Source organism: Arvicanthis niloticus, chromosome 10 (assembly GCF_011762505.2).
Source record: "Arvicanthis niloticus isolate mArvNil1 chromosome 10, mArvNil1.pat.X, whole genome shotgun sequence".
Lineage (NCBI taxonomy): Eukaryota > Metazoa > Chordata > Mammalia > Rodentia > Muridae > Arvicanthis > Arvicanthis niloticus.
In genome coordinates this window covers 23,468,893-23,491,789 of record NC_047667.1, presented here as the reverse complement: position 1 = coordinate 23,491,789, position 22,897 = coordinate 23,468,893, and the positions used below count along the sequence as shown (strand labels likewise).

General features: G+C 44.4%; 2 protein-coding genes and 1 long non-coding RNA gene across 5 annotated transcripts in view; all 3 read left to right on the top strand.

Moving 5' to 3' along the window:
• The first annotated feature begins 222 nt into the window (after nucleotides 1–222).
• Tmem183a (transmembrane protein 183A) lies at nucleotides 223–15,884 on the top strand. Of its 3 annotated transcripts, none has more exons than XM_034513116.2 (8): nucleotides 223–444; nucleotides 576–665; nucleotides 1,234–1,401; nucleotides 6,061–6,217; nucleotides 6,932–7,112; nucleotides 9,363–9,443; nucleotides 11,888–12,043; nucleotides 13,777–15,884. In XM_034513116.2, the coding sequence occupies exons 1-8, from the start codon at nucleotides 336–338 to the stop codon at nucleotides 13,960–13,962; spliced, it is 1,128 nt and encodes a 375-aa protein (XP_034369007.1). In that variant the 5' UTR covers nucleotides 223–335; the 3' UTR covers nucleotides 13,963–15,884. The 3 variants fall into 3 exon arrangements, with proteins under 3 accessions (XP_034369007.1, XP_076797346.1, XP_034369006.1); XM_034513115.2 differs by having other exon boundaries at nucleotides 228–444; nucleotides 6,058–6,217; XM_076941231.1 differs by lacking the exon at nucleotides 9,363–9,443 and having other exon boundaries at nucleotides 225–444; nucleotides 6,058–6,217.
• LOC143443666 (uncharacterized) lies at nucleotides 12,050–13,460 on the top strand. Its single transcript, XR_013112821.1, has 2 exons — nucleotides 12,050–12,477; nucleotides 12,588–13,460. It is a non-coding gene; the product is annotated as an uncharacterized LOC143443666 (long non-coding RNA).
• Nucleotides 15,885–17,238: 1,354 nt separating the features above from the next.
• Ppfia4 (PPFI scaffold protein A4) overlaps nucleotides 17,239–22,897 on the top strand; it is a 46,837-nt gene continuing 41,178 nt past the window's right edge. Inside the window, exon 1 of the mRNA XM_034513178.1 lies at nucleotides 17,239–17,385. The gene's annotated coding sequence lies outside the window, so the exon portion shown is untranslated. The remainder of the gene's footprint in view (nucleotides 17,386–22,897) is intronic.

Below are 22,897 nucleotides of genomic sequence, written 5' to 3'. Positions count from 1 at the left end.
GCTGAAGTGGACCGCGACATAAACTGTTAGTTCGAATTAACGTGGTTGAAGAACTGGGTCTGACACACCAAACGTCCCAGAGACGACAATAACACACACACCGTCCAACAGTCCGCTACCCTTTGGGACCCCGGCCTCCGCTACAGCTGTCGGTGCCGGGTGATGACGTCACCGGGCCCCGGAGGCGATTGGCTCCCCGAGAGGGGCGTCGGCAACCAACGGGACCCAGAGCCCTCGCCGAAGTCCTCGCGATAGCCGCGGCCTCGGTGCGGGATGGCCGTGGAGCCGGGTGGAGGTGTCCCGCGGCTCCGGGAGCCGGCTCTCGGGGCCGAGACATGGCCCGGGGCCCCGGCCAGCTAGGTGGGCCTCGTCCGGACACCGTCACCATGCCCAAGAGAGGAAAGCGGCTCAAGTTCCGGGCCCACGACGCCTGCTCGGGCCGAGGTGGGCGAGGGGCGGGGCCGGGCGGCGGAGGGGGCTGGGCGGCCGGGGCCGGCGGGGCGAGACTCCGCGGGGAGCGGCTGCGGGGACTTTGCCCCAGTCTGAGGAGGCCTCGGCGCTTTGCTCTGTTTCAGTGACCGTGGCGGACTATGCCAACTCGGATCCTGCGGTGGTGAGGTCTGGACGGGTCAAGAAAGCCGTGGCCAACGCTGTTCAGCAGGAAGGTAGGCGTTCGTGGATCTTTTTAGGCCCATCTTGTAAGACAGCATTAGGTGTTGTCTTTTCCTGGAATTGCGGCCTGGTGTTTTTCCTGCTGCCCTTTGGGCATCTGGCCGTGAACGTGTTTGCTCTTCCACTGTTTACTTTATCATATCAGGGATGGGATGGGTGTGTGAATTATAACCGACTTTGTGACCAGGTCAGGTGGTCATTCCTTAAATCTCAACATTGAGGAGGCGGAGACGGATGGATCTCTGTGAGTTCAAGGCTAGCCTGGTTTACATAGCAGTTTACATTGTGAGATCCTGTCTCAAAAGAACAACCAAACCAAAACAAGAACAAAATCGCACACAACTCTATGTACTCTTAATTCCCACTGTCACTCCTTGATATCAGTCATATATATATGCGTATTTAAGTATATATGTGCATATGTAAATATGAACATATTTTACCACGCAGTTGACATCCATTGCTTTGGCATATTGTTTTCTTTTTGTCATGTTTGTCTTGCTTTCAAGATTTTTGCAGATGGGACCAAGTGCATTTCATTCTCTTCCTGTTTTCTCCTAGTAAAATCTCTTTGTGGCTTGGAAGCGTCCCAGGTTCCTGCAGAGGAGGCTCTTTCCGGGGTGGGTGAGCCGTGTGACATCCTGGACAGCAGTGATGAGATGGACGCCCAGGAGGAAAGCACTCAGGAAAGATCAGTCTCCAGAAAAAAGAAAAGCAAGAGACACAAAGGTACAGACTGCTTTCCTGAGGACTGAGCTCTGTCTGCGGGGATTGATGTTGTTACTCTTCAGTGTAAGGGGAGATCTAAGAGGAGATTCTGCTATTATACCAGTTATTGTCAGTGATAACCTTTCTTTCTTTCTTTCTTTCTTTTAAGATTTATTTATTTTGCGTATATGAGTACACTGTTGCTCTCTTCAGACACACCAGAAGAGGGCATCAGATCCCATTACAGATGGTTGTGAGCCACCATGTGGGAATTGAACTCAGGACCTCTGGAAGAGCAGCCAGTGCTCTTAACCACTGAACCATCTCTCCAGCCCCAAATGGGGTCTCACTGTGTAGGGCAAGCTATTCTTCCTCTCACAGAGATCCCCATGCCTCTGTCTCTATAGTGCTAGGACTAAAGGCGTGTACCACCTACTTGGCAAGACAATTTTAAAGTATATAATTGATTTTACTATTTTCCCAGTTGTTCTGCTGTGATCGTGAACTAAGTGTAGAACATTTCTGTCACTCCAAAAGAATTCCCAAACCATTAGTGTCACTGCTTCTGATGGACAGCACCCCTAGCCTGTCCTGATTTCATTCTCTGCAGATATGCCTGCCCTGACATTCTGTACAAACGGAATGCTAGCATACTCTTTCAGGTCTAATTTCTTTCATATGGCTTAAAAGTGCTTAAGGTTTATTCATATCGAACATATACCAATAGTTCATTTTTATTGCCTTTTGTTTGACTACTTTGCATTATATAGCAATTTCAGGGATAAGTTTTGTGTGGGTACCATGTTTTCGTTTTCTTTCTTCCTTCCTTCCTTCCTTTCTTCCTTCCTTTCTTTCTTTCTTTTTTTTTTTTCTTCGAGACAGGGTTTCTCTGTGTAGCCCTGGCTGTCCTGGAACTCACTCTGTAGACCAGGCTGGCCTCGAACTCAGAAATCCGCCTGCCTCTGCCTCCCAAGTGCTGGGATTAAAGGCGTGCGCCACCACTGCCTGGCCAAATGTTTTCATTTCTAGTAGGTAATGAGTGTTCATGCAATTTCTGAGTGTGTGGTAATCTGTGTTTACGTTTTTGAGGAATCAGTGAGGTGGTTATATCATTTGATGTTTCTAACAATAGCATATGAACATTTTTCTCCCTGAGACTGGGTTTTTCCGTGTAGCCCTGGCTGTCCTGAAAGTGACCAGGCTGACCTTGAACTCAAGAGTCCACCTGCCTCTGCCTCCTAAATGCTAGGATTAAAGAAGTGTGCCACACTGTGCCTGGCTTTTTCTTTGTTTATTCATTTTAAATTAAAATATTGCATTATAAGACTCCCTTCAGATAGTCAGAATATAATCACTTATTAGACAAGTGATTCATGGTGAACACACTCTTGAACATCATTTCTCTTTTATTTTTTTACCTTACTTTCTATTAGTTACCTCTATTCTACATTGATTATTTTCTCTTAAAAATAATTTTAAAATTACTTTATCTATTTATCTATTTTGCACGTGTGTGTATTGGGGGTAGAGTAACAGTAATGTGTATACCAGGGTGTACAGTGGAGATCATTATCTCCTTCTATCGTGTGAGTCCCAGGGATTAAACTCAGGTAGTCCGGTTTGGCTGCAAGCACTGTTACCTGCAAAGCCATCTGGTTGCCCCCACCCTTTGGTTGCTAATGAAGTCGTTATAACCACTATGCAATAGCTATACATTGATTACTATTATATTTCAACCTTTACTTCTCTAGGAATTTTGAGCAATTCATCATCTCTATAAAGGTTTTAGTAGGTATCCTCAAAAGAGAAAACTATCTTCAAAAATACTGTTGTTAGCCAGCAAGTAATCTCAGGAGGTGGAGGAGGATCAGGAGTCCAAGGCCAAGGTTAGCTACATGTTGGAGGCCAACCTGGGTTACATAAGACCCTGTCTGAAAAGCTAAAAAACAGCAACAAACCTGGAATGCTCCAGAGATGTCTCCGTGGTTAAGAGCACTGGCTGCTCTTCAGAAGAGCCATGTATATCTATTACCCACATGGAGGCTGTCAGTCATCTGTGAGCCGTCTCCCATCCCTGAGACATGCAACCTTTAGCAGTAGTCAGCTTTGTAAAAGTCATTAATGAGCCAGATGTGATGGTATGACTTTAATCCTAGCCCTTGGGAGACAAAGGTAGGTAGTTTAAGGCCAGCACGGTCTACATAGTAAGTTCCAGGATAGCCAGGGCTCCATAGTAAGAGCCTGCCTTGGAGATGAGTGATTATTTAAGATGAAGGTGTCTTTCTGGTGTATGTGTTAATTCTAATCTGAGATCTATAGTGAACCTTAGGGATCAAGACAATAAGCAGTAATTAGATCTAAGGCAGGAGGAGGAGGCAAGAAGGATGCATCAAATAGGGACTGACTGATGGGGAACAGAAAAGGGCTGGGATGGGCTCAGGCTGAGTGCTTGTGTAGCCCGCATGAGACGTAGGTCTGCTCCCAACTGCATAGACCCAACATGGTGTCATATGCCTAGAACCCCAGAATTTAGTAGGTGGGGACAGGAAGAGAAGATGTTCAAGGTGTACTTTGGTTAAATATCAAGTTGGAGGCAAGCCTGGCCTAACTGAGACTCTGCTTCAAAACAAAGAAACTAACAAAGAAACAAATTAAAAAAAAAAAAAAATAGAAGAACCGTGTAGAGTGTTGCTAGTGAGTATATGTTGTAATTTACCTTTTCAGTTGTTAAGGTTATTTAGCTTACATTGTTCTTTTTATATAACTTTATCCTTTAAAGAACTAAAAAAAACGATTTTTGAGATTTATTTTTATGTGTGTGGGTGTTTTACCTATGTGTATGTTTTTGTATCACATGTAAGTAGTATCCTGGGTTTTTTTGTTTTGTTCTGTTGTTCAGCTTGATACAAGGTAGAGTTATCTGGCAAGAGAGAATCCCGGTTAAGAAAATGCCCCTACCAGACTGTTGTGGGGCAAGTCTGTGCTGTGTTTCCCTGGTTGATGATTAATATGGGAGGACCCAGCCACTGTGAGTGGCGCCACCCTATCAGATAGATGGTCTGGCTGATTAGACGACACAGCTGGTAATACTTGCCCCTATGCCTGACTCCCTGAGTTCAATCTCCAGGACTCACATCTGGGAGGAGAGAAGTGACACCCACTTCCCTGTCTCTGGCTTCCATGCACATGCTATGACCCTTGTGCCCTAAATAATTAAAATGTAATTAAAAAAAAAAAAAGTCAGACTGAGCAAGCCATGCAGAGCAGACCAGTAAGCAGCACTTCTCCATGGCTTTTGTTTCATCTCCTGTCCCGACTTCCTTCAGTGAGAAACTGTGACCTGAGAATTGTAAGAAGTAAACCCTTTCCTTTTCATGTCGCTCTGCTTACGGTGTTTACCACAGCAATAGAAACCCTAACTCAGACGAACAGTAAATGTTCTTAATTTTTGAGCCATCTCTTCAGCCCCAGTATCTGTTTTCTTATTACTACAACAGGCTTTTTTTTTTTTTTTTTTTTTTTTTTTTAAATTCCCATTACAGATGGTTATGAGCCACCATGTGGTTGCTGGGAATTGAACTCAGGACCTCTAGAAGAGCAGTCAGTGCTCTTAACCGCTGAGCCACCTCTCCAGCCCTACAACAGGCTTAATAATAGTTTTCTTAACTCTATTGAAGAATTAGTGTTGATTGTTAAAATATACACAAAGGAACTTTGAAAACTTAATACACAAATAGTAGTTTTTAAAGGTCTTAGATAGGTGGGTTTAATTGATAAAGCACTTGCTGCAAAAACTTGAAGGTTGAATTCAGATCCCCAGTAGTAAACTGGGCTTCTTTTTTTCTAGATAACTCTACCTTGTGTCAAGCCGAACAAAAGAAATTAAAACCCCAAACCACTCAGGACACTGTTCTTTCAGGGGATCAGTATGATATTAGTACCCACATCAGGCAACTGACAAATGCTTAAAACTCCAGCTTCAAGGAACTTGACATCTATTCTGGTCTCCGTGGATTCCTTTATGTACATGTATTGGGTCTATAATCCTGGCAGAGCTGGGACAGGGATAGGATTCCTGGATAGAGCTCACTGGCCATCCTCTTTTAGCTGCTGGTGAGCTCCAGGTTCAATGAGAGACCTTGTCTCAAAATATGAGGTAGAAAAATGATTGAAGAGCATGCTGGATATCGACCTCTGGACTCTACACACACATGTACCTGTCCACACATGTGGCCATACAGGAAAATGTATGCACACATGCATGTACATACAACAAAGGCCTCAAGGACATTTAACTCTTTACTTGGGCAAGAGAAGACAAAAAAGATATTAGCAGCTGGAATTACCAGGAAACCATTAGCTTGAGGAGCTTTCTTGGACCTGTTTAAAACCCTTTTCTTAGCCAGGCATGGTGGCATACACCTTTAATCCCAGTACTAGCGAAGCAGAGGCAGGTTTTGAGGCCAGCCTGGTCTACAATGTGAGTTCAAGGACAGCTGGGGCTACATAGAGAACTCTGTCTCAAACAAACAAAGAAACAAACCAAGACAAACAACAAAAGCCCCCCCCCCCCCCTTTTTTTTTTTAATTGTACAAGCTAGGAGGGAATTGGAATGAATACTTTTAGGTGTATGTGTAATAGATAGTCACAGAATTATGTTCTTTTTCTTGTTTCAGAAGATCTGGATGGCGCTGGAGGAGAAGAGTATCCTATGGATATTTGGCTGCTGCTGGCTTCTTATATCCGTCCTGAGGACATTGTGAATTTTTCCCTGATTTGTAAGAATGCTTGGACTGTCACTTGCACTGCTGCCTTTTGGACCAGGTTGTACCGAAGGTGCGACCTCCGAGTGCCAGTGTTTTCTCTGAGTTGATTTTGTTGCTGTTTGTCATTTGGAGCTCTGCCCTAAGTGATGGGCTCTTTCCACTTGGTCTCTTCCATGCTTTGGCATAACCCTAGCTTTAGGTTTGTTGATCTCTCTCTAAATCTTATGTTACTGATCCATGCAGGTGATTGCCTTCCCTATGGCTGCCACCCTACCCCTTCTAGTATCTCTTTTCTTTTTGCGAATGGTATTACTTCTGGTCCCAGAAAGAACTTAGACTTCTCCTGTAGAGGCATATCTTACTACGTGATCAGTCAGTGCTAGACTTTCATGTGGGGTACAGAGGTCTAGTGGACTTTATGAGCTGTAGGATGTAGTAGGGATGGATAGAGAACTTGTTGACATGTCAGACAGGGAAACTCAGTGGCTCTTCTGCGGGACAGATTTGTTTTGAACTAAAGCATAGTACATGATTTCCAATTCAGAGGCTTATAATTCTGTAGAATCTGAAATAGTCCAAATTTAAATGGAAAAATCTATAAGGTTACTAAGATGAAGAAGCAAAAGTCATGGATAATGTAATGGTATTTGTGAGAACTGGGCAAGCTAGTCTCCACCAGTGGAATAGTGGAATAAAGTTCACATGGAAGTTGGGAGTCCTGGGAGACTGAGCAGGAGCAGACAGACAGGTTACATATTGGTAGGAGTCATGTGTCATGTTTCAGGCACTACACGCTGGATGCTTCTCTGCCTTTGCGGCTGCGACCAGAATCCATGGAGAAGCTGCGCTGTCTCCGGGCATGTGTGATCCGATCTCTGTATCATATGTATGAACCATTTGCTGCTCGAATCTCCAAGAATCCAGCCATTCCAGAAAGCACTCCCAGCACGCTGAAGAATTCCAAAGTGAGTGACACTTGCTATTGGGGTTGGACTAATGGGTTCTTGTATGGCGGGCCTGTTCCTGAGTCTTGTTTGTAGCTTCTTAATGGGGAGGCTGTTATTCCCAACCCATTAGGGGACTAAATGTAAACTTGTACATTTCAGAAGTTTCCTTTTTCTGACACATTCCTGCTGTGCTGGACTGGTTTATGCTATCCTTTAAAGCTTTCTTATGCTTTTAGCTAGGAAGAATACTTGAATGGTAGGTGTATACTACAGTTTTCACAAAATGCTTAGTCATGACACAAAACACAAGGAGCTCAACTGATTTTCTGTTTCTAATGTAACCTCGGCATCTGAGATTTCACTTCTTTCTTGACTTCCTTTAAGGATTCAGGTATAGACATCTTTACTTGCTAAGCCCCTGTGCCAGGCAGGCTCTGGTAGTTTGTCTCAGAGACTACAGGTACTCTTAATTCATAGATCTTAGGATTCTAAAATCTTCCTGTGTTTAGGCTCCCTTTATTCTAGGATTCTCTGCATAGTTTATATCCATGCACTGTATGCAAGTTTCTGGTATTCTGAATATGTACGTCTACTAGTCCTTGGCCTACTTTCTCTCCCTGGTGAAATCACTTTTACCAAGCTAGATGAATGTAGTCGTTATAATTATTTAGGCAAGGTGATGTCTTGGCCCGTATCTTCCTCACCTGAGGATACTGTGTAAATTTCTTACCTTTGAATTTGTAGGTCGTTGTTACACCTCTGGTCTACCACTCTAATCCATTCTGTAGCACTTCCTGTTCTTGTGCTTTGTGCCTTTATGCTCATAGACATTATGTGATCTTCTCTCCTAGTTGAGCTCTAAGGTTATATTAATTCCAGGTATTAAAAAGTACTATTGTTGGGAAGTAATCAAGATTCCCTTTCCAACACATACACATGTAGGTCATCAAACTAGTCAATAATGCTAGTTGATGGATTTAGGGCAGGAGTAGTGTGATACATGAGTAGAGTTTCACCCTGAAGCTGCTTCTGCTTGTACTGTGAGTGGACAGTGTCCCATCTCACATTTACAGTGTCTTCCTCCCTAGAAGCATTTAATACTATCCGGTTAACTACAAGGAGGGTGGTAATCATTACAAAGTTAACCATGCCAGGTAATGGAGCAGGACAGCATTGATTGGGCAAACTCCTCATGCTTGACACATCTTAGCGGCTCCAGTGCGCAATGCAAGGGCTACTGCTTAAAGTATCTTAGACTTTAAGATATCTTCATATCCTCATTACTATGTCTTTTTAAAAGTAGACTAGGAAGCCAAAGTAGATTGAAAAAAATAAGCTGTTAATCCAGGTAGTAAGCACAGGCTACCTGGACAGCCTCTTTTTGTGTTGCTCGAGAGCCTCTGAAGAGGATATGGGTCCTGTAGTGGCAGATGCCTGGTGCATGGCCTCAACTTACATGCCTGTAATTGCATGGCACTCAGTTGCCAGCATGCCTAAAGGAGGTTTCCCATTTCCTGGACTCCAGCTTTTCGTATTTGATCCCCTCTCTCTCTTTTCAGTAGCATAGCTTGTGTGGGACACTGGAGCCGTTGTGATGGCAGCAGAAGTGTTTTCCCCTAAAAGCCAAGCCCATTATTTTTGATGGAGCAGCAGGACGTACAGGGCATGTCTGAAGGCAGGACAGCTGGCACGGCGGACGACCTACCCCTTGTCCCCTGGGAGGTACTTCACTTCTTGTGCTTAACCCTAGCTATAGCCTGACTTCATTGAGGGGCTTGCTTTAGACTGAATTCAGCTTAGCTCATTGGTTTCCATAGTAGCTGTCTGTTCCCAGAAGGTCCTGAGTGGCTTGTTCCTGTTATATATAGGGCTAGCCCTCCTTGCCTGCTTTGTGGCCTTGTTACCATCTTGCCTGGTGGCTACTTGCTGCCTTTATATTTAATGTAGAACAGTGGCTGCTGAATCAGAGAAAATGCCCCACACTGTGGATGTATATCTCTGTCTTTAACGATGAGCACATAGGGGTTGATCTTACAAGCTCTGAGGTTGACTTGTACTGGTCCCTCCTCTCCTTCCTGAGTAGCACTGTGACGTCTTCATGTTGCACCAGTGTCGAGTTGGGGGTCTGTGTGTGCCAAAGGAAATCCTCCGCATCAGGACGGTAGCTGGCTTTAGAACTCTCAGATATTTTTGCTAATTAATTTTTTTTTTGTTACTTTATAATATATATCAGTGTCATTCCCTTAGTTTACTTTTTCTTTTTTACAGTGCTTACTTTTCTGGTGCAGAAAGATTGTTGGGAACAGACAAGAACCAATGTGGGAGTTCAACTTCAAGTTCAAAAAACAGGCATGTGCCTTCTTTTTGTCTCTACAGTTTTATACATTTTATTTTTAAAAGCTTGTTTATTTGGGTTATTGGATGGATCAGAGGATAAGAGAGAATATTGCATTTGTCAGAGGACCCAGGTTCTAGGACATTTAATAATACCTACTTCTGACCTTTTAGGGATCACACTCAAGTATAAACCATGCCCACACCAACCTTAAAATTAGGAGTTGGTTTATTCTGTATGAGGTTTTTTGTTTGTTTGTTTTTGAGACAGAGTCTGTTATCTACATATCCCTGGCTGTCCTGAAACTTGCTGCACAGACCAGGCTGGCCTCAAACTAATAGAGATCTACATGCTTCTGTCTCTCAAGTCCTCGGATTGAAGACCTGTGCCACCATATCTGGCTTGTGTATTGAGTGTTTTGCCTGCATGTATGCACGTGCACTATGTGTATGCCTGGTACTTGTTTTGGCCAGAAGAAGATGTCAGATTCCCTGGAATTGGAGTTGACAGTTTGCCTCAACTCCAATATAGGTGCTGGGAATCAAACCTTCATCTTCGCCAAGAGTAGCTAGGGCTTTTAACTGCTGAGCCATCTCTGCATCCTTCAGATATCTTATTTAATGAATTTCACCATGTCTTAATCCCTTTGTGCTGCCATAACAAAGTCCTAGAGATTGGGTTATTTATAAAGAGCAGAAATTAATTTCCTCATAGTTCTGGAAGCCAGGAGATCCAAACAGATTTTGTGTCTCATGAGACTCTGGTTCCCATTTTCAAGATGGTACCTTATTGTACCCTGTATATTCTCACATAACTGTGGTGGAAGGCTGAAAGGAGCTGAATCCATTTGAAAGCCCTTATTGTAATAAGAGCCTTCACCCTATTGATGAAAGACGAGTCTTCATCACCTCCTAAAGGCTCCATTTCTTATATAACATTAGGTTAAATTTCTAAATAACTTTTGGAGGGAACTGTTTTATATTGGAGAAAAAAGATAGCATCTTCAGGTTGTTACCCAAGGTAAACCTAGACAGATTACCAGATCAGAAAAACAGCTATAAAATCTTGTGTGTGTGTGTGTGTGTGTGTGTGTGTGTGTGTTTGTGTAGCATGAGGATATGAATTTGTGTGTGTGTGTGTGTGTTTGTGTAGCATGAGGATATGAATTTGGCTACCCAAAACCCGTGTAAAAACTGATGTGGTGGCACACTTCTGTAATGCCAGTGCTAGCAAGTAGACATAGGCAGAATTCTGGAGCTCCTTGGCCAGCCAGTTAAACCAGTTGGATAGCTCCAGGTTCAAGAAAACAGACTGTTCAAAAACAAAATGGAGAGAGAGACAGAGACAGAGATAGAGACAGAGACAGAGAGGGGGTGGGGGGGAGGGAGGGAGAGGACGCTTAGCTTCCACGTGCATGTGCACACATATCTACGTTTACACATTGCACCTTCACCCCACACACATTTTATGAGCAGCTGAGAAAAAAATCACTATTTGTGGTATGTTTGTCAGTGTCTATTGCTGTGAGGAGACACCATGGCATGAGCAATTTTTATAGAAGGAAGTATTTAATTGGATCTTGCTTACAGTTTCAGAGGTTTATCCATTAGCATCATGGAGGGAAAGATGGCGGTATGCAGGCTGACACAGTGCTGGAGAAGGAGCTGACAGTTGCATATCATATTTTCCTATTAATTTCTTTTTAAAACATGGTTCTGGTGAAGAAATTTGACTTTGACATCTTTGTAAGAAATTCACATTTTGGATATCAACTAGACACACCTTTCTCCACTGTGGAGTAGTCTTAGCAGTGGAGAAAAGGGAAAGGAGACAGAATTACTGCAGGAAATTGAATGCTGAGAGTCCTTTAGTCCTGAGACTTATGAATCCTGTTTTATGGTTTTTGGAATCTGGAAGTTACTTCTACATTTGCCCTCTTCTGCAGCAGACACTTAGAAGTCTGGTACATCACGTGGAGATTGGAGAGTGGCTGGTAGAGCCATCTCTTGTCAGAGAGTGGAACTAGAACATACTGCGGGGTTTGCTAATCTATAGACTCTCTCTCTCTCTCTCTCTCTCTCTCTCTCTCTCTCTCTCTCTCTCTCTCTCTCTCTCTCTCTCTTTTTGGTTTTTCTAGACAGGGTTTCTCTGTGTAGCCCTGGCTGTCCTGGAACTCACTCTGTAGACTAGGCTGGCCTCGAACTCAGAAATCCGCCTGCCTCTGCCTCCCAAGTGCTGGGATTAAAGATGTGCGCCACCACCGCCAGGCTCAGACTCTCTCTTTCTTAACTGGGAGATTCTTTGATACCTGCATGGAAACCAGTATGTATTCAAAGAGCAGATGACAGAAAATTTTACCTCATTAATTTTAGTTTACCCGTTGGATTTTCCTTCACAGCATCTTAAAGAGCATACATGTTTCCTCCAGGCCACGAGATTAATGCTCAGCTCTGCTTAGTCCCCTAGATTAAAGAGCAAGTGTATGGAACGGTTGCAGCCGCCCATTCAGTATCAAGATGTCCACACCAACCCTGACCAGGACTGCTGCCTGCTGCAGGTCACCACCCTCAACTTCATCTTTATTCCTATTGTCATGGGAATGATATTTACCTTGGTAAGTGAGGACTCAGCCCTTTTGTAGAGTCTCACTGTATATATGGCTTGGTTTTTTGTTTTTTGTTTTTCGAGACAGGGTTTCTCTGTGTAGCCCTGGGTGTCCTGGAACTCACTCTGTAGACCAGGCTGGCCTCAAACTCAGAAATCCGCCTGCCTCTGCCTCCCAAGTGCTGGGCTTAAAGGCGTGCGCCACCACCGCCCAGCTTGTATATATGGTTTGAAAAAGAATTTGCAGATTTAACTACTGGGAAGAAACTTCTGAAGAATAATAAAGTTCAAAATTAAAACCAGATTAACACATGGTATACCCCTTCCCTCCCATCAAGTGACTGCACACACACCAAAACTAAAATAGAACCCACAAAATAATAATGATGATGATGATGACAGCAACCGTAACAACAACAATAAAAATCTTAAACATCTTTCTAGGTAAGATAAAAACAAAACAAGTCTGAAGTTAGATTTGCATATTAGAAAGGCAGATAATGGAGAAAAGCTAATTCTATTGAGAATGTTTTGTCTGTCTCCTCTGAGAACAGGAAGGCTTTTGTATCTTCCTGTGTGTCCTGAAGGGAACATGGATAGACATACACATGAGCACTGTTAGGCCCTTGGGCATCCGCATGCTGCCGCAATGGAATATTAAAATAGATAACTAGCTGTGTCCTTGTGTGAGGCTTTGATTCTTCAAAACTTGGCCAATAATTAGGTGAGTAAAATCATAGATGTGTCTTAGCCTATACTTTTTATGGTTGAGAAATATTTAATTGGATAGGCAGCCAGAAAGTTTGTTATTTGTCATTTGTCTTCTCTGTGTCTTAGGCTTATGTTCAGAGATGTTTGGAGTTCCTCTCTATGATGAAAAAGCTTAATTTTTAATGATAGATAATGTGTATATCATGAAGAACTTAAATAATGCATACATTTATTCAGAAAGTAGAGGTAACATAGACTGCCACTCTCCTGTAATTACAGTTAAGTTTCTGGGCACTGTATGTCTGTTAATAGATTCAAATAGACATCCTGTCTATTTGTAGGTAGTTTCCTGAGGTTGAAATGTGTCATTCTATTTTTATCATCGGTCCTTCTCTCTCCTTTGAGGTTAAGCTGTTTTAATGACCTCACTGTGACTCACGTTCCATATATGGCATACTAATTCTGTAGAAACCTCCATATAAATACGTGAAGATCTTTACACAAAAATGGGATAGTCTCAGGTTTTACAGATCTTGCTTGACTTTTTCATCAGTACATTATCAGAATTGCATCTTTATCCTATATGTGTAACAAGTAGATGGCTTTTGTGGTAGTGTGTGTGCATATATCCTAAATTATTGATCTGTAAGACTCTTTAACATCATAGATACACAAAGCAAAGAAAATCTTTTTTTTTTTTTTTTTTTTTTTTGTTTTTCAAGACAGGGTTTCTCTGTGTAGCCCAGGCTGTAGACCAGGCTGGCCTTGAACTCAGAAATCCGCCTGCCTCTGCCTCCCAAGTGCTGGGATTAAAGGCGTGCGCCACCACCGCCCAAAGAAAATCTTAACAAGCATCACCCTGGACTTTTGTGTCTATAAATGTGTTGGTGGTATAACTTAGGAGACAAATCTTGAGGCTGAATCATTAAGGTATATTGTATCATGTGTAGACTATCTCAAGGAGAGCCCAAAGAGACCAAGGTTAAATACTAAACATTTAAATTAAATGCTAAATGTGCCTTTCTCTTCTAGTTTACTATTAATGTGAGTACAGACATGCGGCATCATCGAGTGAGATTGGTGTTCCAAGATTCTCCTGTCCGTGGTGGTCAGAACCTGCGCAGTGAACAGGGTGTGCAAGTCGTCCTGGACCCGGTGCACAGTGTTCGGCTCTTTGACTGGTGGCATCCGCAGTATCCATTCTCCCTGAGGGCATAGTTCCTGCTTCCTATCCCTCGGGATGGCTTCCAGTCTAGTCCATTAGTAATCAGATTCTGTTTGGAAGGGGCAGCTGGATTGAGTAGCTGATTAGTGATGCACAGGCTGTTTGGGTTCCTGGGGCTCCTATTACAGGAGGTGGAAAGGTTGAATCAAGAGGAAAACCAACTATGATTTATAAACATTTTTATGTAAAATTTGCATATTTGAAAGGAAAAACCTGGCCTCATTTTCTGTGTTAAACCTAAATTGGTGCTGTTGAGTTTGTTCTTTATTCTTTTATCTCGGCAAATGGACAGTCTTTCGTTAGGGAAAAGTTAAAGTCTTCTCTTCAAGGAAGAACGTTTTCCCTTATGGATTAGAGGACCCAGAGGCTTAAAATGGTTGCTCCAATGTTGCTGCTCCTCAAATTCAAGTGAATATTTTTTTCTTTTCCCTTTACCCTTCTCCAGAAATAAAGCAGGTGACAGGGTTGTCAGAATCTTATAAGATTGACTTGTGCATCTTTTTAAAAAAATGCTTTTTGAATATTTATTACATGAATATTGATTGTTTTGATGATTTTGTATTTTGGGTTTTTGTTTTATTGCATGAGACTTGATAGTGATGAAATTATTAATTATGTGCCCCTGGTACTGTTCTAAGAACTTTATAGATTGTGTCTCTAATCCTTGTGTCTTGCAAGGTAGTTGAAACCCTTCCCATTTTATGGTTGAGAAACTGAATCATTGACTTACCCAAGGCCAGAACTACTGGTCCATGCAGAGCCAGGATTCTGACCCATATCTTTTTTGCTATACCACAACTTCAAAGGCCAGTCTCATTTTTCTTGTGGTACATAGTGGTAAAAGAGTAGCCGGAGTGTGGTGAGAAAGTAACACAGTGAGTTATTTGAATCTTTCAGATAGACATGCCTTATCTGAAAGGGAAGACAGTTTAGGAAGAATTGTGGTGTTTACGTTAAATTGTTAGGCTTTATAATGCTAAAGGTCATTTTCAAAAAATACATTGCATGTTGAAAGCAGCTTTCAACTAGAAGCGATTAGTAGCTTTTCTCTGCCCTGTCCTGCCCTTTGATATCTTTGTTTTCCCTTTTTAAATCATCCTGTGTACATTCAGGATCCTGGTCTTCTCTTTATACAGAAACGTTGACATCCTCCTTTGTCAAAGTTCTTACTGTTACTGGCATGCTCTGAGGAAAGGATGGGTGGGTTTTTATTTCTTTTGCTAAGAAGAATGTCTTATTGCTTCCTTTCCCACCTGATGTGGCATGAGATGCACATAAGACAATACTCTCGTACTCAAGATCATCTGCTAGCACTGCAGTCCAGCCTCCCTGCCCCACAGAAGTAGCCCTTTTGAGACAGGGTCTTGCTATGTAGCCCAGGCTGGCCTTGAACTTAATCTTCTTACTTTAGCTGCCTGGAGTTGTTGGGATTATAGGTGTGAGTCACCAGACAGGATAAAGACAGAAAATATTCTTTAAACATAAAAATATTGTGGGGTGGATACTATTGTGAGCTAAACTGCTAAATCAGTATGTAGGTTTCTATCGCCTTCCCCACCCCATGCTATTTAAAGACCATTCTTAAGCATCTGTTTAATACTGTTGCTAACAGCTAGTCTTACCCACACTGAGGGGAATACTGTCACTGGTTGAACAGAAAGTGAGCCTGCGTCAATAAAAACAATAACCAGAATTTGGGTACTTAATTAACAAAAGCAAACAAAAACCCAAGGACAATAAGCACTTCACAGATCTCTGCAATCAAAAGTAGCCTCTGAGGCAGAAGCAAAGAAGCACAGAGTCTGGAGTTCTCTGAACAAAAGATTCCATGGAGCAGGGGAAGTTGTCCTTGTGGACTGTGTGTCTCCCATTTAGGTTTACCTTAAGTGGGTGAAATAAATGTGGCTTAATTGTTTTCTGGCTCAACTTCCGAGTTTTTGTGCCAAACTCCATGGTATGATGATAGATACTATATTCTCCCTGTGAAGTTACTGCCTCTGCTGTGTTCTTAACACATTGCCAACACTTGGTAAAGTGATTCTTCATGGTTACCATGGCTTCAGTCTTCCTCAGCATTGGCTGAGTTGCCTTTTCTGGCGCTGTTCATGTTTTGTTAATGGAAGGGTGTGAAGAGTGTCAAGGGTTGCCTCTGTAAAAACTAGACTACCTAGACAACGATGGGAACTTGGTATGCTCTGGGTTTAAAAACCAACTAGTGTTTTTCACTTCTTGATGTATATGTTCTTGTTCAGAGTTTAAGACAAATAATACAGATTTAGCTTCTCTCAACCCCTATCGGAATTAATTTCCTTGCTGTTCTCTAAAGATACAAGGAAATTTGAATATATTGGGAGAGTGAATGAAAGGCTGTGTTAACTGACCTCAGCTTCAGCCTTACAGGGCACTGCTGTTACACGATGTGTATAGATCTGTAACTGCCTGCATGCACATTGTATAGATATAGAACAGTTCTCGGCTGCTGGGTGGTGGCAGCACAGGTCGTCTGTACATAGGCAGAAGCAGGTGAATCTAGGAGTTTAAGGCCAGCCTGGTCTACATAGTTCCAGGATGGCCAGGGTTGCACAGAGAAATCCTGTCTTGAAAAACCTAAAAAAAACGGGGGGGGGGGGGGGGGGGGAGGGGAGAACCAGTTTTTCACACTCAACAGTGCTTATGGGATGTCTGTGAAGGATTTGAGTAGGCACTGAAATGAAATTTCACAAACCAGATGGAAAAGATACATTAATAGCCACGGGGGCAGGGAAAGGGAGCAATTCAGGAAAATCGGTTTTGCTAAAATTTGTCAGAATTTTGGCATTTGAGCATGTTTTCATAGGATGTATGTATCAGACAAACACTTCATTTTGTAGTAACAGCGTTAGGGCAGTCACATGCCTAAAAGCAAGCCACAATTCACTGAAGCACATACTACAAAGAGTATCTGGATTTCGGGTTTCTCCACTTAAAAATACGTGGGAGAGAAAGGCGACAAACGACTGGCCATTTAGGGAACAGGCTAGACTTGGGAAGGTGAGTTCAAGAGGGTAGAAGCGGGTAGGATGTGCTTTGCATTCCAAGTTCTGGGGCCAGAACATCCACCAGATTAAATGCTTGCCCTGCCCTCTCAGGCTCAACCAAGATGGCGCACAGCATCAAAGCAGCGCCTTTGTCACGTGTGAACCAGGACTGGGGAGCGCCCGGGCGTGGGGGGCGTGGCCTTGGGGAGAGCTGTCCAGGCCCCGCCCTTGGGGGGTGGGGCCGGGGTATCCGCGGAGGAAGGGGGCGGGTCCTTGAGGCCACGGTACTGGGCGGTGGAGGCTGCAGCTACCTTTGCGGGCTTGCCTCTAGGACGCCTCGCACTGCCGAGGTCGGGGGCGGCGCCCTGCTGCCGCTGGGCCTTCGGAGACTCCACGCAGGTGAGCACCCAAGCCCACTCTGCGGGGAGAGATGCCCCTTTCCCCAGCTCCAGCTCCCCTGAACAGTTTGAGGAGGAGTCTCTGTTAGTGCGCCTTGGGAAACAGCCTCTTCTGTGGTCTGGATGTATCTCTGCGGGGCGCGGGGTTCGTTGCCCCTCGCCTTTGCTGTGCCCTGTGCCCTTGGGGATGAGGATGGGGGTCGATACCCGTTTTGCAGGGAGGGCGTGGAGTTCGCCCTCAGCTCCATCTGCTCTCTGGGAGGGGGCAGCCGGGTGGACTGCGCCCCCACATCCTCTCCAGGAGAGTCGGAGCAAAAGCGCCTCTGGGCTTGGGGGCCAACTCTGCTCCTTTGGGCAAGCGCTTATGAGAGGCTGAAGTCTTCGTTTTTCTCGGGGGTCTTCATCCTTCCCGCGTGCCTCTCTACGCCCTTGGTTACTATCTCCAGCTCTGCATTCCTTCAACTGTCAGGCTGTACCAGAGATGCCCCTGTCTCCGCAGTGCTGGGGCGGTGGGGTGGAAGGAATGGCCAGCCGAAGGCCTGGTTGGGGGTGGGGATGAGGGTGGGCGCAACAGCAAAAGACGTTCGTAATAGAGATGACTGAATTGGGGTGGGGATGGGAAAGAGGAGCTGATTAGTGAACACAGTAGGGGTATTTCCCAGCACGGGTATTTGAGGGTTTTATGGTGGGTAGGAAGGGAGGTCGGCCTGGAGGACTTGGAAATATGTTGTAGGTGGTTTCTCTGAGAAGGAGGAGGGATCTAACACTAAGTGCCACTAGGTGCTGATGTCACCTTTGAGGAGAGATGTGCTGGAGAGAAGGAGAGTTGAGGCAGCCCCTCAGTACTTGTTCATGGAGAGCAAGTGGTTAAGGGGGCTGTGCTTAGCCTGATATGTCCCTCCTGGTGTGAGCTTAAGAAGGCTGCTTCAGGAGCCAGGTTTCAGGGACTCCCTGCAGTCCTTTCCAGAGTTGTTGGAATTGGCTCTTAGTACTTTATTCGATATTGAGTAAACATTTATTGGGCACCTGCTACATGCCAGACACCATGCTAGATAGATAGATACTTGCTCATCTAAAAGCAGGTAAGGGCCATGGAGCAGCTAAATGGTACCCGAAACAGGCACACATCCCCCTGTATTCAATTTAGTTATACTGTTAGTGGAATGACAGAAACAAAACAAAACAAAACAAAACAAGAAAAAACCCAACCAGATTTTAACCCACAGAATCCCCACCACTGTTAACTGGCCAGATAGTCTTTAGTAAAAATGACAGCTTGAATGATTTATATTGGCTATTTTCTTAGATTTGGGGCTCAGATCTGAGGAGCTTCCCAAGATAAATGATGTCTCAAAGTAATGAGGTGAGGGATAGCACATTGATTTGGGGGGGCTGTGGGGTGGTCCTAGACCCTGTGCAGTAAACACACCAACCATCTCCAGAAATGAGTGGCTACAGGGGCCGGCGTGAGGGGAGTTCTCATCAGATGGTTTAGGCCTGTGCTGTTGGGTAAGTCATGTTGAGCATGTATATGATGTCAGTGTATGAGCTTTCCCTCAGCAGCTGGCTTGTGAAGGAAGGATTGGAGGGATGGAGTAAGGCAGGCATTTGGGCCTGTGGGTCCCCTCTGAGTAATGACTGAAATCTTAGACCTGGAAAGAGTTATGAGGGTTTGCTGTGGGTCCTTTCTGAGCCTCTGAGGAAAGTAGGGCTAGTCGGACCGGGCCGGGCCGGGCAGGGCTGGTGTTAAAGGCAGGCGTGAAGGCACAGGAGGGCCAGGGGGCTGGGCCAAAGGGGTTTTAAGGTACAGGGAAGTTAACTGAGGCCTTGTTATGCCTGACATACTTTTCCATGGGCCTCTAAGAGCTATATTGTGTTAAGTTGGTGGAGGCTTTGCTCTATGAAAAAGGCATGCTATACTGGCCGAGCAGTATAGAGAGGTTGTGTGTGTGTGAGTGTGTGTGTATGTACACATGCATGGTGTGTATGTGTGTGCTTGTGTAAATGTGTACGCTGAGAATGGAATGGAGACTGAGAAAGACGGAGAGTGTAAAACCTGCCAGAGTCTGGGTCCCACTTAAGGAATTGGAAGAAATGGAGGAAGGGAGTGGGGTCAGAGGGAAAGACAAGTGTGTATTGCAACCACATAAGTCACCATCTGTCCCCCCTCTGGCCTGCTAGCTCACTGACCTATAATTAGCTCTGGAGGGCATACGGTGCTGGCTCTCAGAAGTGTGGCACTTTGAGTGTCCAGCAGAGTCAAGAACACTCAGAGGGGCTGTGGGGCTGTGCTGAGGACCACATCCCAGGACCACGACCCCTCTGAATTCTCCAGTCTGAGAAGGGCTCTGTATTGCTGCAGTGGGAAAGGGCCTTAGGGACCTGAGAATGTTACTAAGGGAGAGTTAGCTGGTGAGGCAAACAGCTGTGGGACAAGGGGCTCTGAGAGAGGTTCTACGAGACAGCAGACCCTAAGGATTCATTTTTGTCTACCCCTGGCTGCGGCCTCACTGCACAAGCATGGCTGCCGCCTGGCTTACTACTCCCATTGCAGATAGGCCAAGGCTGTCACATGGGGTCTTCCTTCCTGTGTTTTCTAGCTGTCCCAGAAGACAGTTCTAGCACAGGGCAGCTGTGTGCCTGAGAGAGTTGGGGACTGAGAGGCCTTGGCTCAGGGTCACTTCTTCTGAGAGTTTCAGTTGCTCATACTCCCAGTGGTGCCTAACATTGACCCTAGCGTAGAGCAGAGACTGGTCAAACGTAGCTCTGTATTGCCCTGATGTTTCCGTATGTCTGTATCCTCCCAAGAAGCCTGTTATGTATCTTACAAGTTTTCTGTATTTGTAACAGGACTCTTGGAGTGAGTATCGAATTCAAGTGGTCTGTCTTCTGGTTCCCTGGGTTATATGAAGCAAGTTCTCCTTGCAATTAAGATATTTAACCTGCAGCAGAGATGTGCCCGGGGACTCAGTATCATATTGTTACATTCAATTGGGGGAGCTGGCAGTAGATAACATGAAAATCCCTAAACCTGTCATAAAGCAGAGTATTTTGGTTTAGGTTTATGACCTTGAATGTACAGATTTGTATATCTACAGAATGTATAGATTTAGTATATCTTATGTATTTTTAATTAATTATAGAAATATGTAACATATTATATGGCAATTTAAAAAGCACTTATCATTTTTAAAAATTTAAAAAGATTTTAATGTAATGTGTGTGGGTGCTATGCTTGTAAATATGACTATGCACCATGTGTGTTCCTGGTGCTTGTGGAAGCCAGACGAGGGCATTGGGTTCCCTGGAACTTCGGCATTATAGATAGTTCTTAGCTACTGTGTGAATGCTAGGACTTGAACTTGGGTCCTTTGGAAGAGCAGCCAATGTTCTTAACCACTGAGCCATCTCCCCTGCCCCTGAAATACACACACACACACACACACACACACACACACACACACACACACACACGTCTATATAGTTCGTTTTGAAGACAAGGTCTTTCTACATAGCCCTGGCTGTCTGGATCTTACTATGTAGACCAGGCTGGTCTCAAACTCACAGAGATTCACATGCCTCTGTCTCCTGAGTGCTTGGATCAGAGGTGTGTGTCAGCATGTCCTGCTTTGAGATAAGATTTTTGCCATATGAAGTAGTTGGTTTGCATTTAGAGGCCTTTGTTGCTATCTTGCCCAGCCAATGGGTTGAAGTCTCACAAGTTATGAGTGTGTGTGTGTTCGATAGGGTCTCATATAGCACAGGCTGTCATCAAACTTGCTGTGTATTTGACGATGGCCTTAAATTTATGATCTTTCTGTCCCCATACTCAGGGGCTATAATTACAGATGTGTATATCTGTGCACATCTGCTGTGCTCCATGATGGCCACTGTTTTCAGATAGATGATTGTCTTTTTTGAAGGGAAATAGGTTTCCATTAACTTTTAGCAGCTATAGGTTTGTGTGTGTGCATGTGCGTGCGTGCGGGCGTGTGTGTTGGGCAGAAGATGATCAGTACAGTGGACCATGGTGGCTGATTCAGAAGACTGCTCTTCCATGTTTGACTCAGAAGAGTCTGGCTGCTTAGGACTGGTCCATGCTGATTGACATTCTGAGAAATAACATGGGGTGAACCCAGCCTTCTTTCATGGCCATAGATACCTGGCCGTGGAGACCCTGCAGCATATCTCTAATAGGTTGAGGTAATCAAAGGGAGGGTTGGGCCCATTCCTTCAACCCGCCCATTCCTGCCACCCGAGCTCACATAAGACCAGTGTGTCATGTCTGAATCCTTTGGCCCTGAAGGGGCAAAACACAGGCATCAAGAGGAAGGATTTATTCTTGAATCCCCACTCCTCTCTCCATTCCTCACAGATATCTTCACATAGCTTTACTTAGACTCTTCCAAGACAAGGCTGGAGAGATGGCTCAGTGCTTAAGAGCACTGGTTGCTCTTCCAGAGGACCTGAGTTCAATTCCCAGCACCCGCATGGTGGTCCCTGACAATCTATAAAGCGATCTGGTGCCCTCTTCTGGCATGCAGCTGTGCATGTAACAAAGTACACTTACATAGAATAAACAAAAACCAAATCTTTAAAAAAAAATGCTTCTTCATGACCAACAGTGCACTTTTATGATCACACACATGTGCATGAGCTTTCATAGGCCCACTGTCCTTTTAGGAGTGTGCGTACAAGAGTTCTTACCTCCAAGGTGCATATGCCTGCCATTACTACTTATACTGACATGCTCACACACATTCCTGAGCCCCGACACAGAACTGTAACCACATCTGATTATGGCTCACTGTTTATGGCATGTTTACACACTCACCGACTTTCACGCACATGCTCAGGCCCCGATTGTCATGACTGTCTCTTACTACATTCTCATTCTCTTCCTAACTCTTACATGGGTACACACATACACATACATACCAAGCATTCTCATGGCCACATGCTCACATATTTGACTATGTAAAGACACATGACCTCCTCATCCTCTGTTTCATAAACACACATACACACACGCACATGCACGCACACATATGCACACACACGTGCGCACACACACACCCCTTTTACAGTGCTTGCATTTCTCAGTGGTTCTATACTCTGATACCTCAGACAGCTGTCAGCACTCTGACCAGGACTGTTTGCTGCAATGTGATATCTTCTTAGTCTTAACCCGACACACTAATGCAGCGACCTCTGAGCACTTTTCCCTCCATGCCAGAGAACCCTGTTGAACATTTGTCCCACACAGATCCCTGGCTTTGAAAGATTTTTATTTTCCAAATATACCATACATGTTGCTTTGCTTCTTCTTTTGAAAACTATTTGGGGACACTTGTTTCAGTTGATGGCTCTGGTTAGTAGGAGATGCCTGGGATGGTTGTGCTTGGTAATGAGAGCTGGAGAAGCTGAGGGCTGTGTCCAGTATCCCTGAGATGTCTGGAATGTGGAAAATGGTGACAGGCCCCAGTGTTGGCTGTGACTGTCCCAGGTCTACT

Bases quoted from the DNA above. Each gene is read 5' to 3' on its own strand.
- Tmem183a (XM_034513115.2), top strand. From the start codon at position 336: ATGGCCCGGGGCCCCGGCCAGCTAGGTGGGCCTCGTCCGGACACCGTC. The intron at 666-1,233 runs GTAGGCGTTCGT...GTTTTCTCCTAG, and splicing joins CAACGCTGTTCAGCAGGAAG to TAAAATCTCTTTGTGGCTTG. The intron at 12,044-13,776 runs GTAAGTGAGGAC...TTTCTCTTCTAG, and splicing joins TGGGAATGATATTTACCTTG to TTTACTATTAATGTGAGTAC.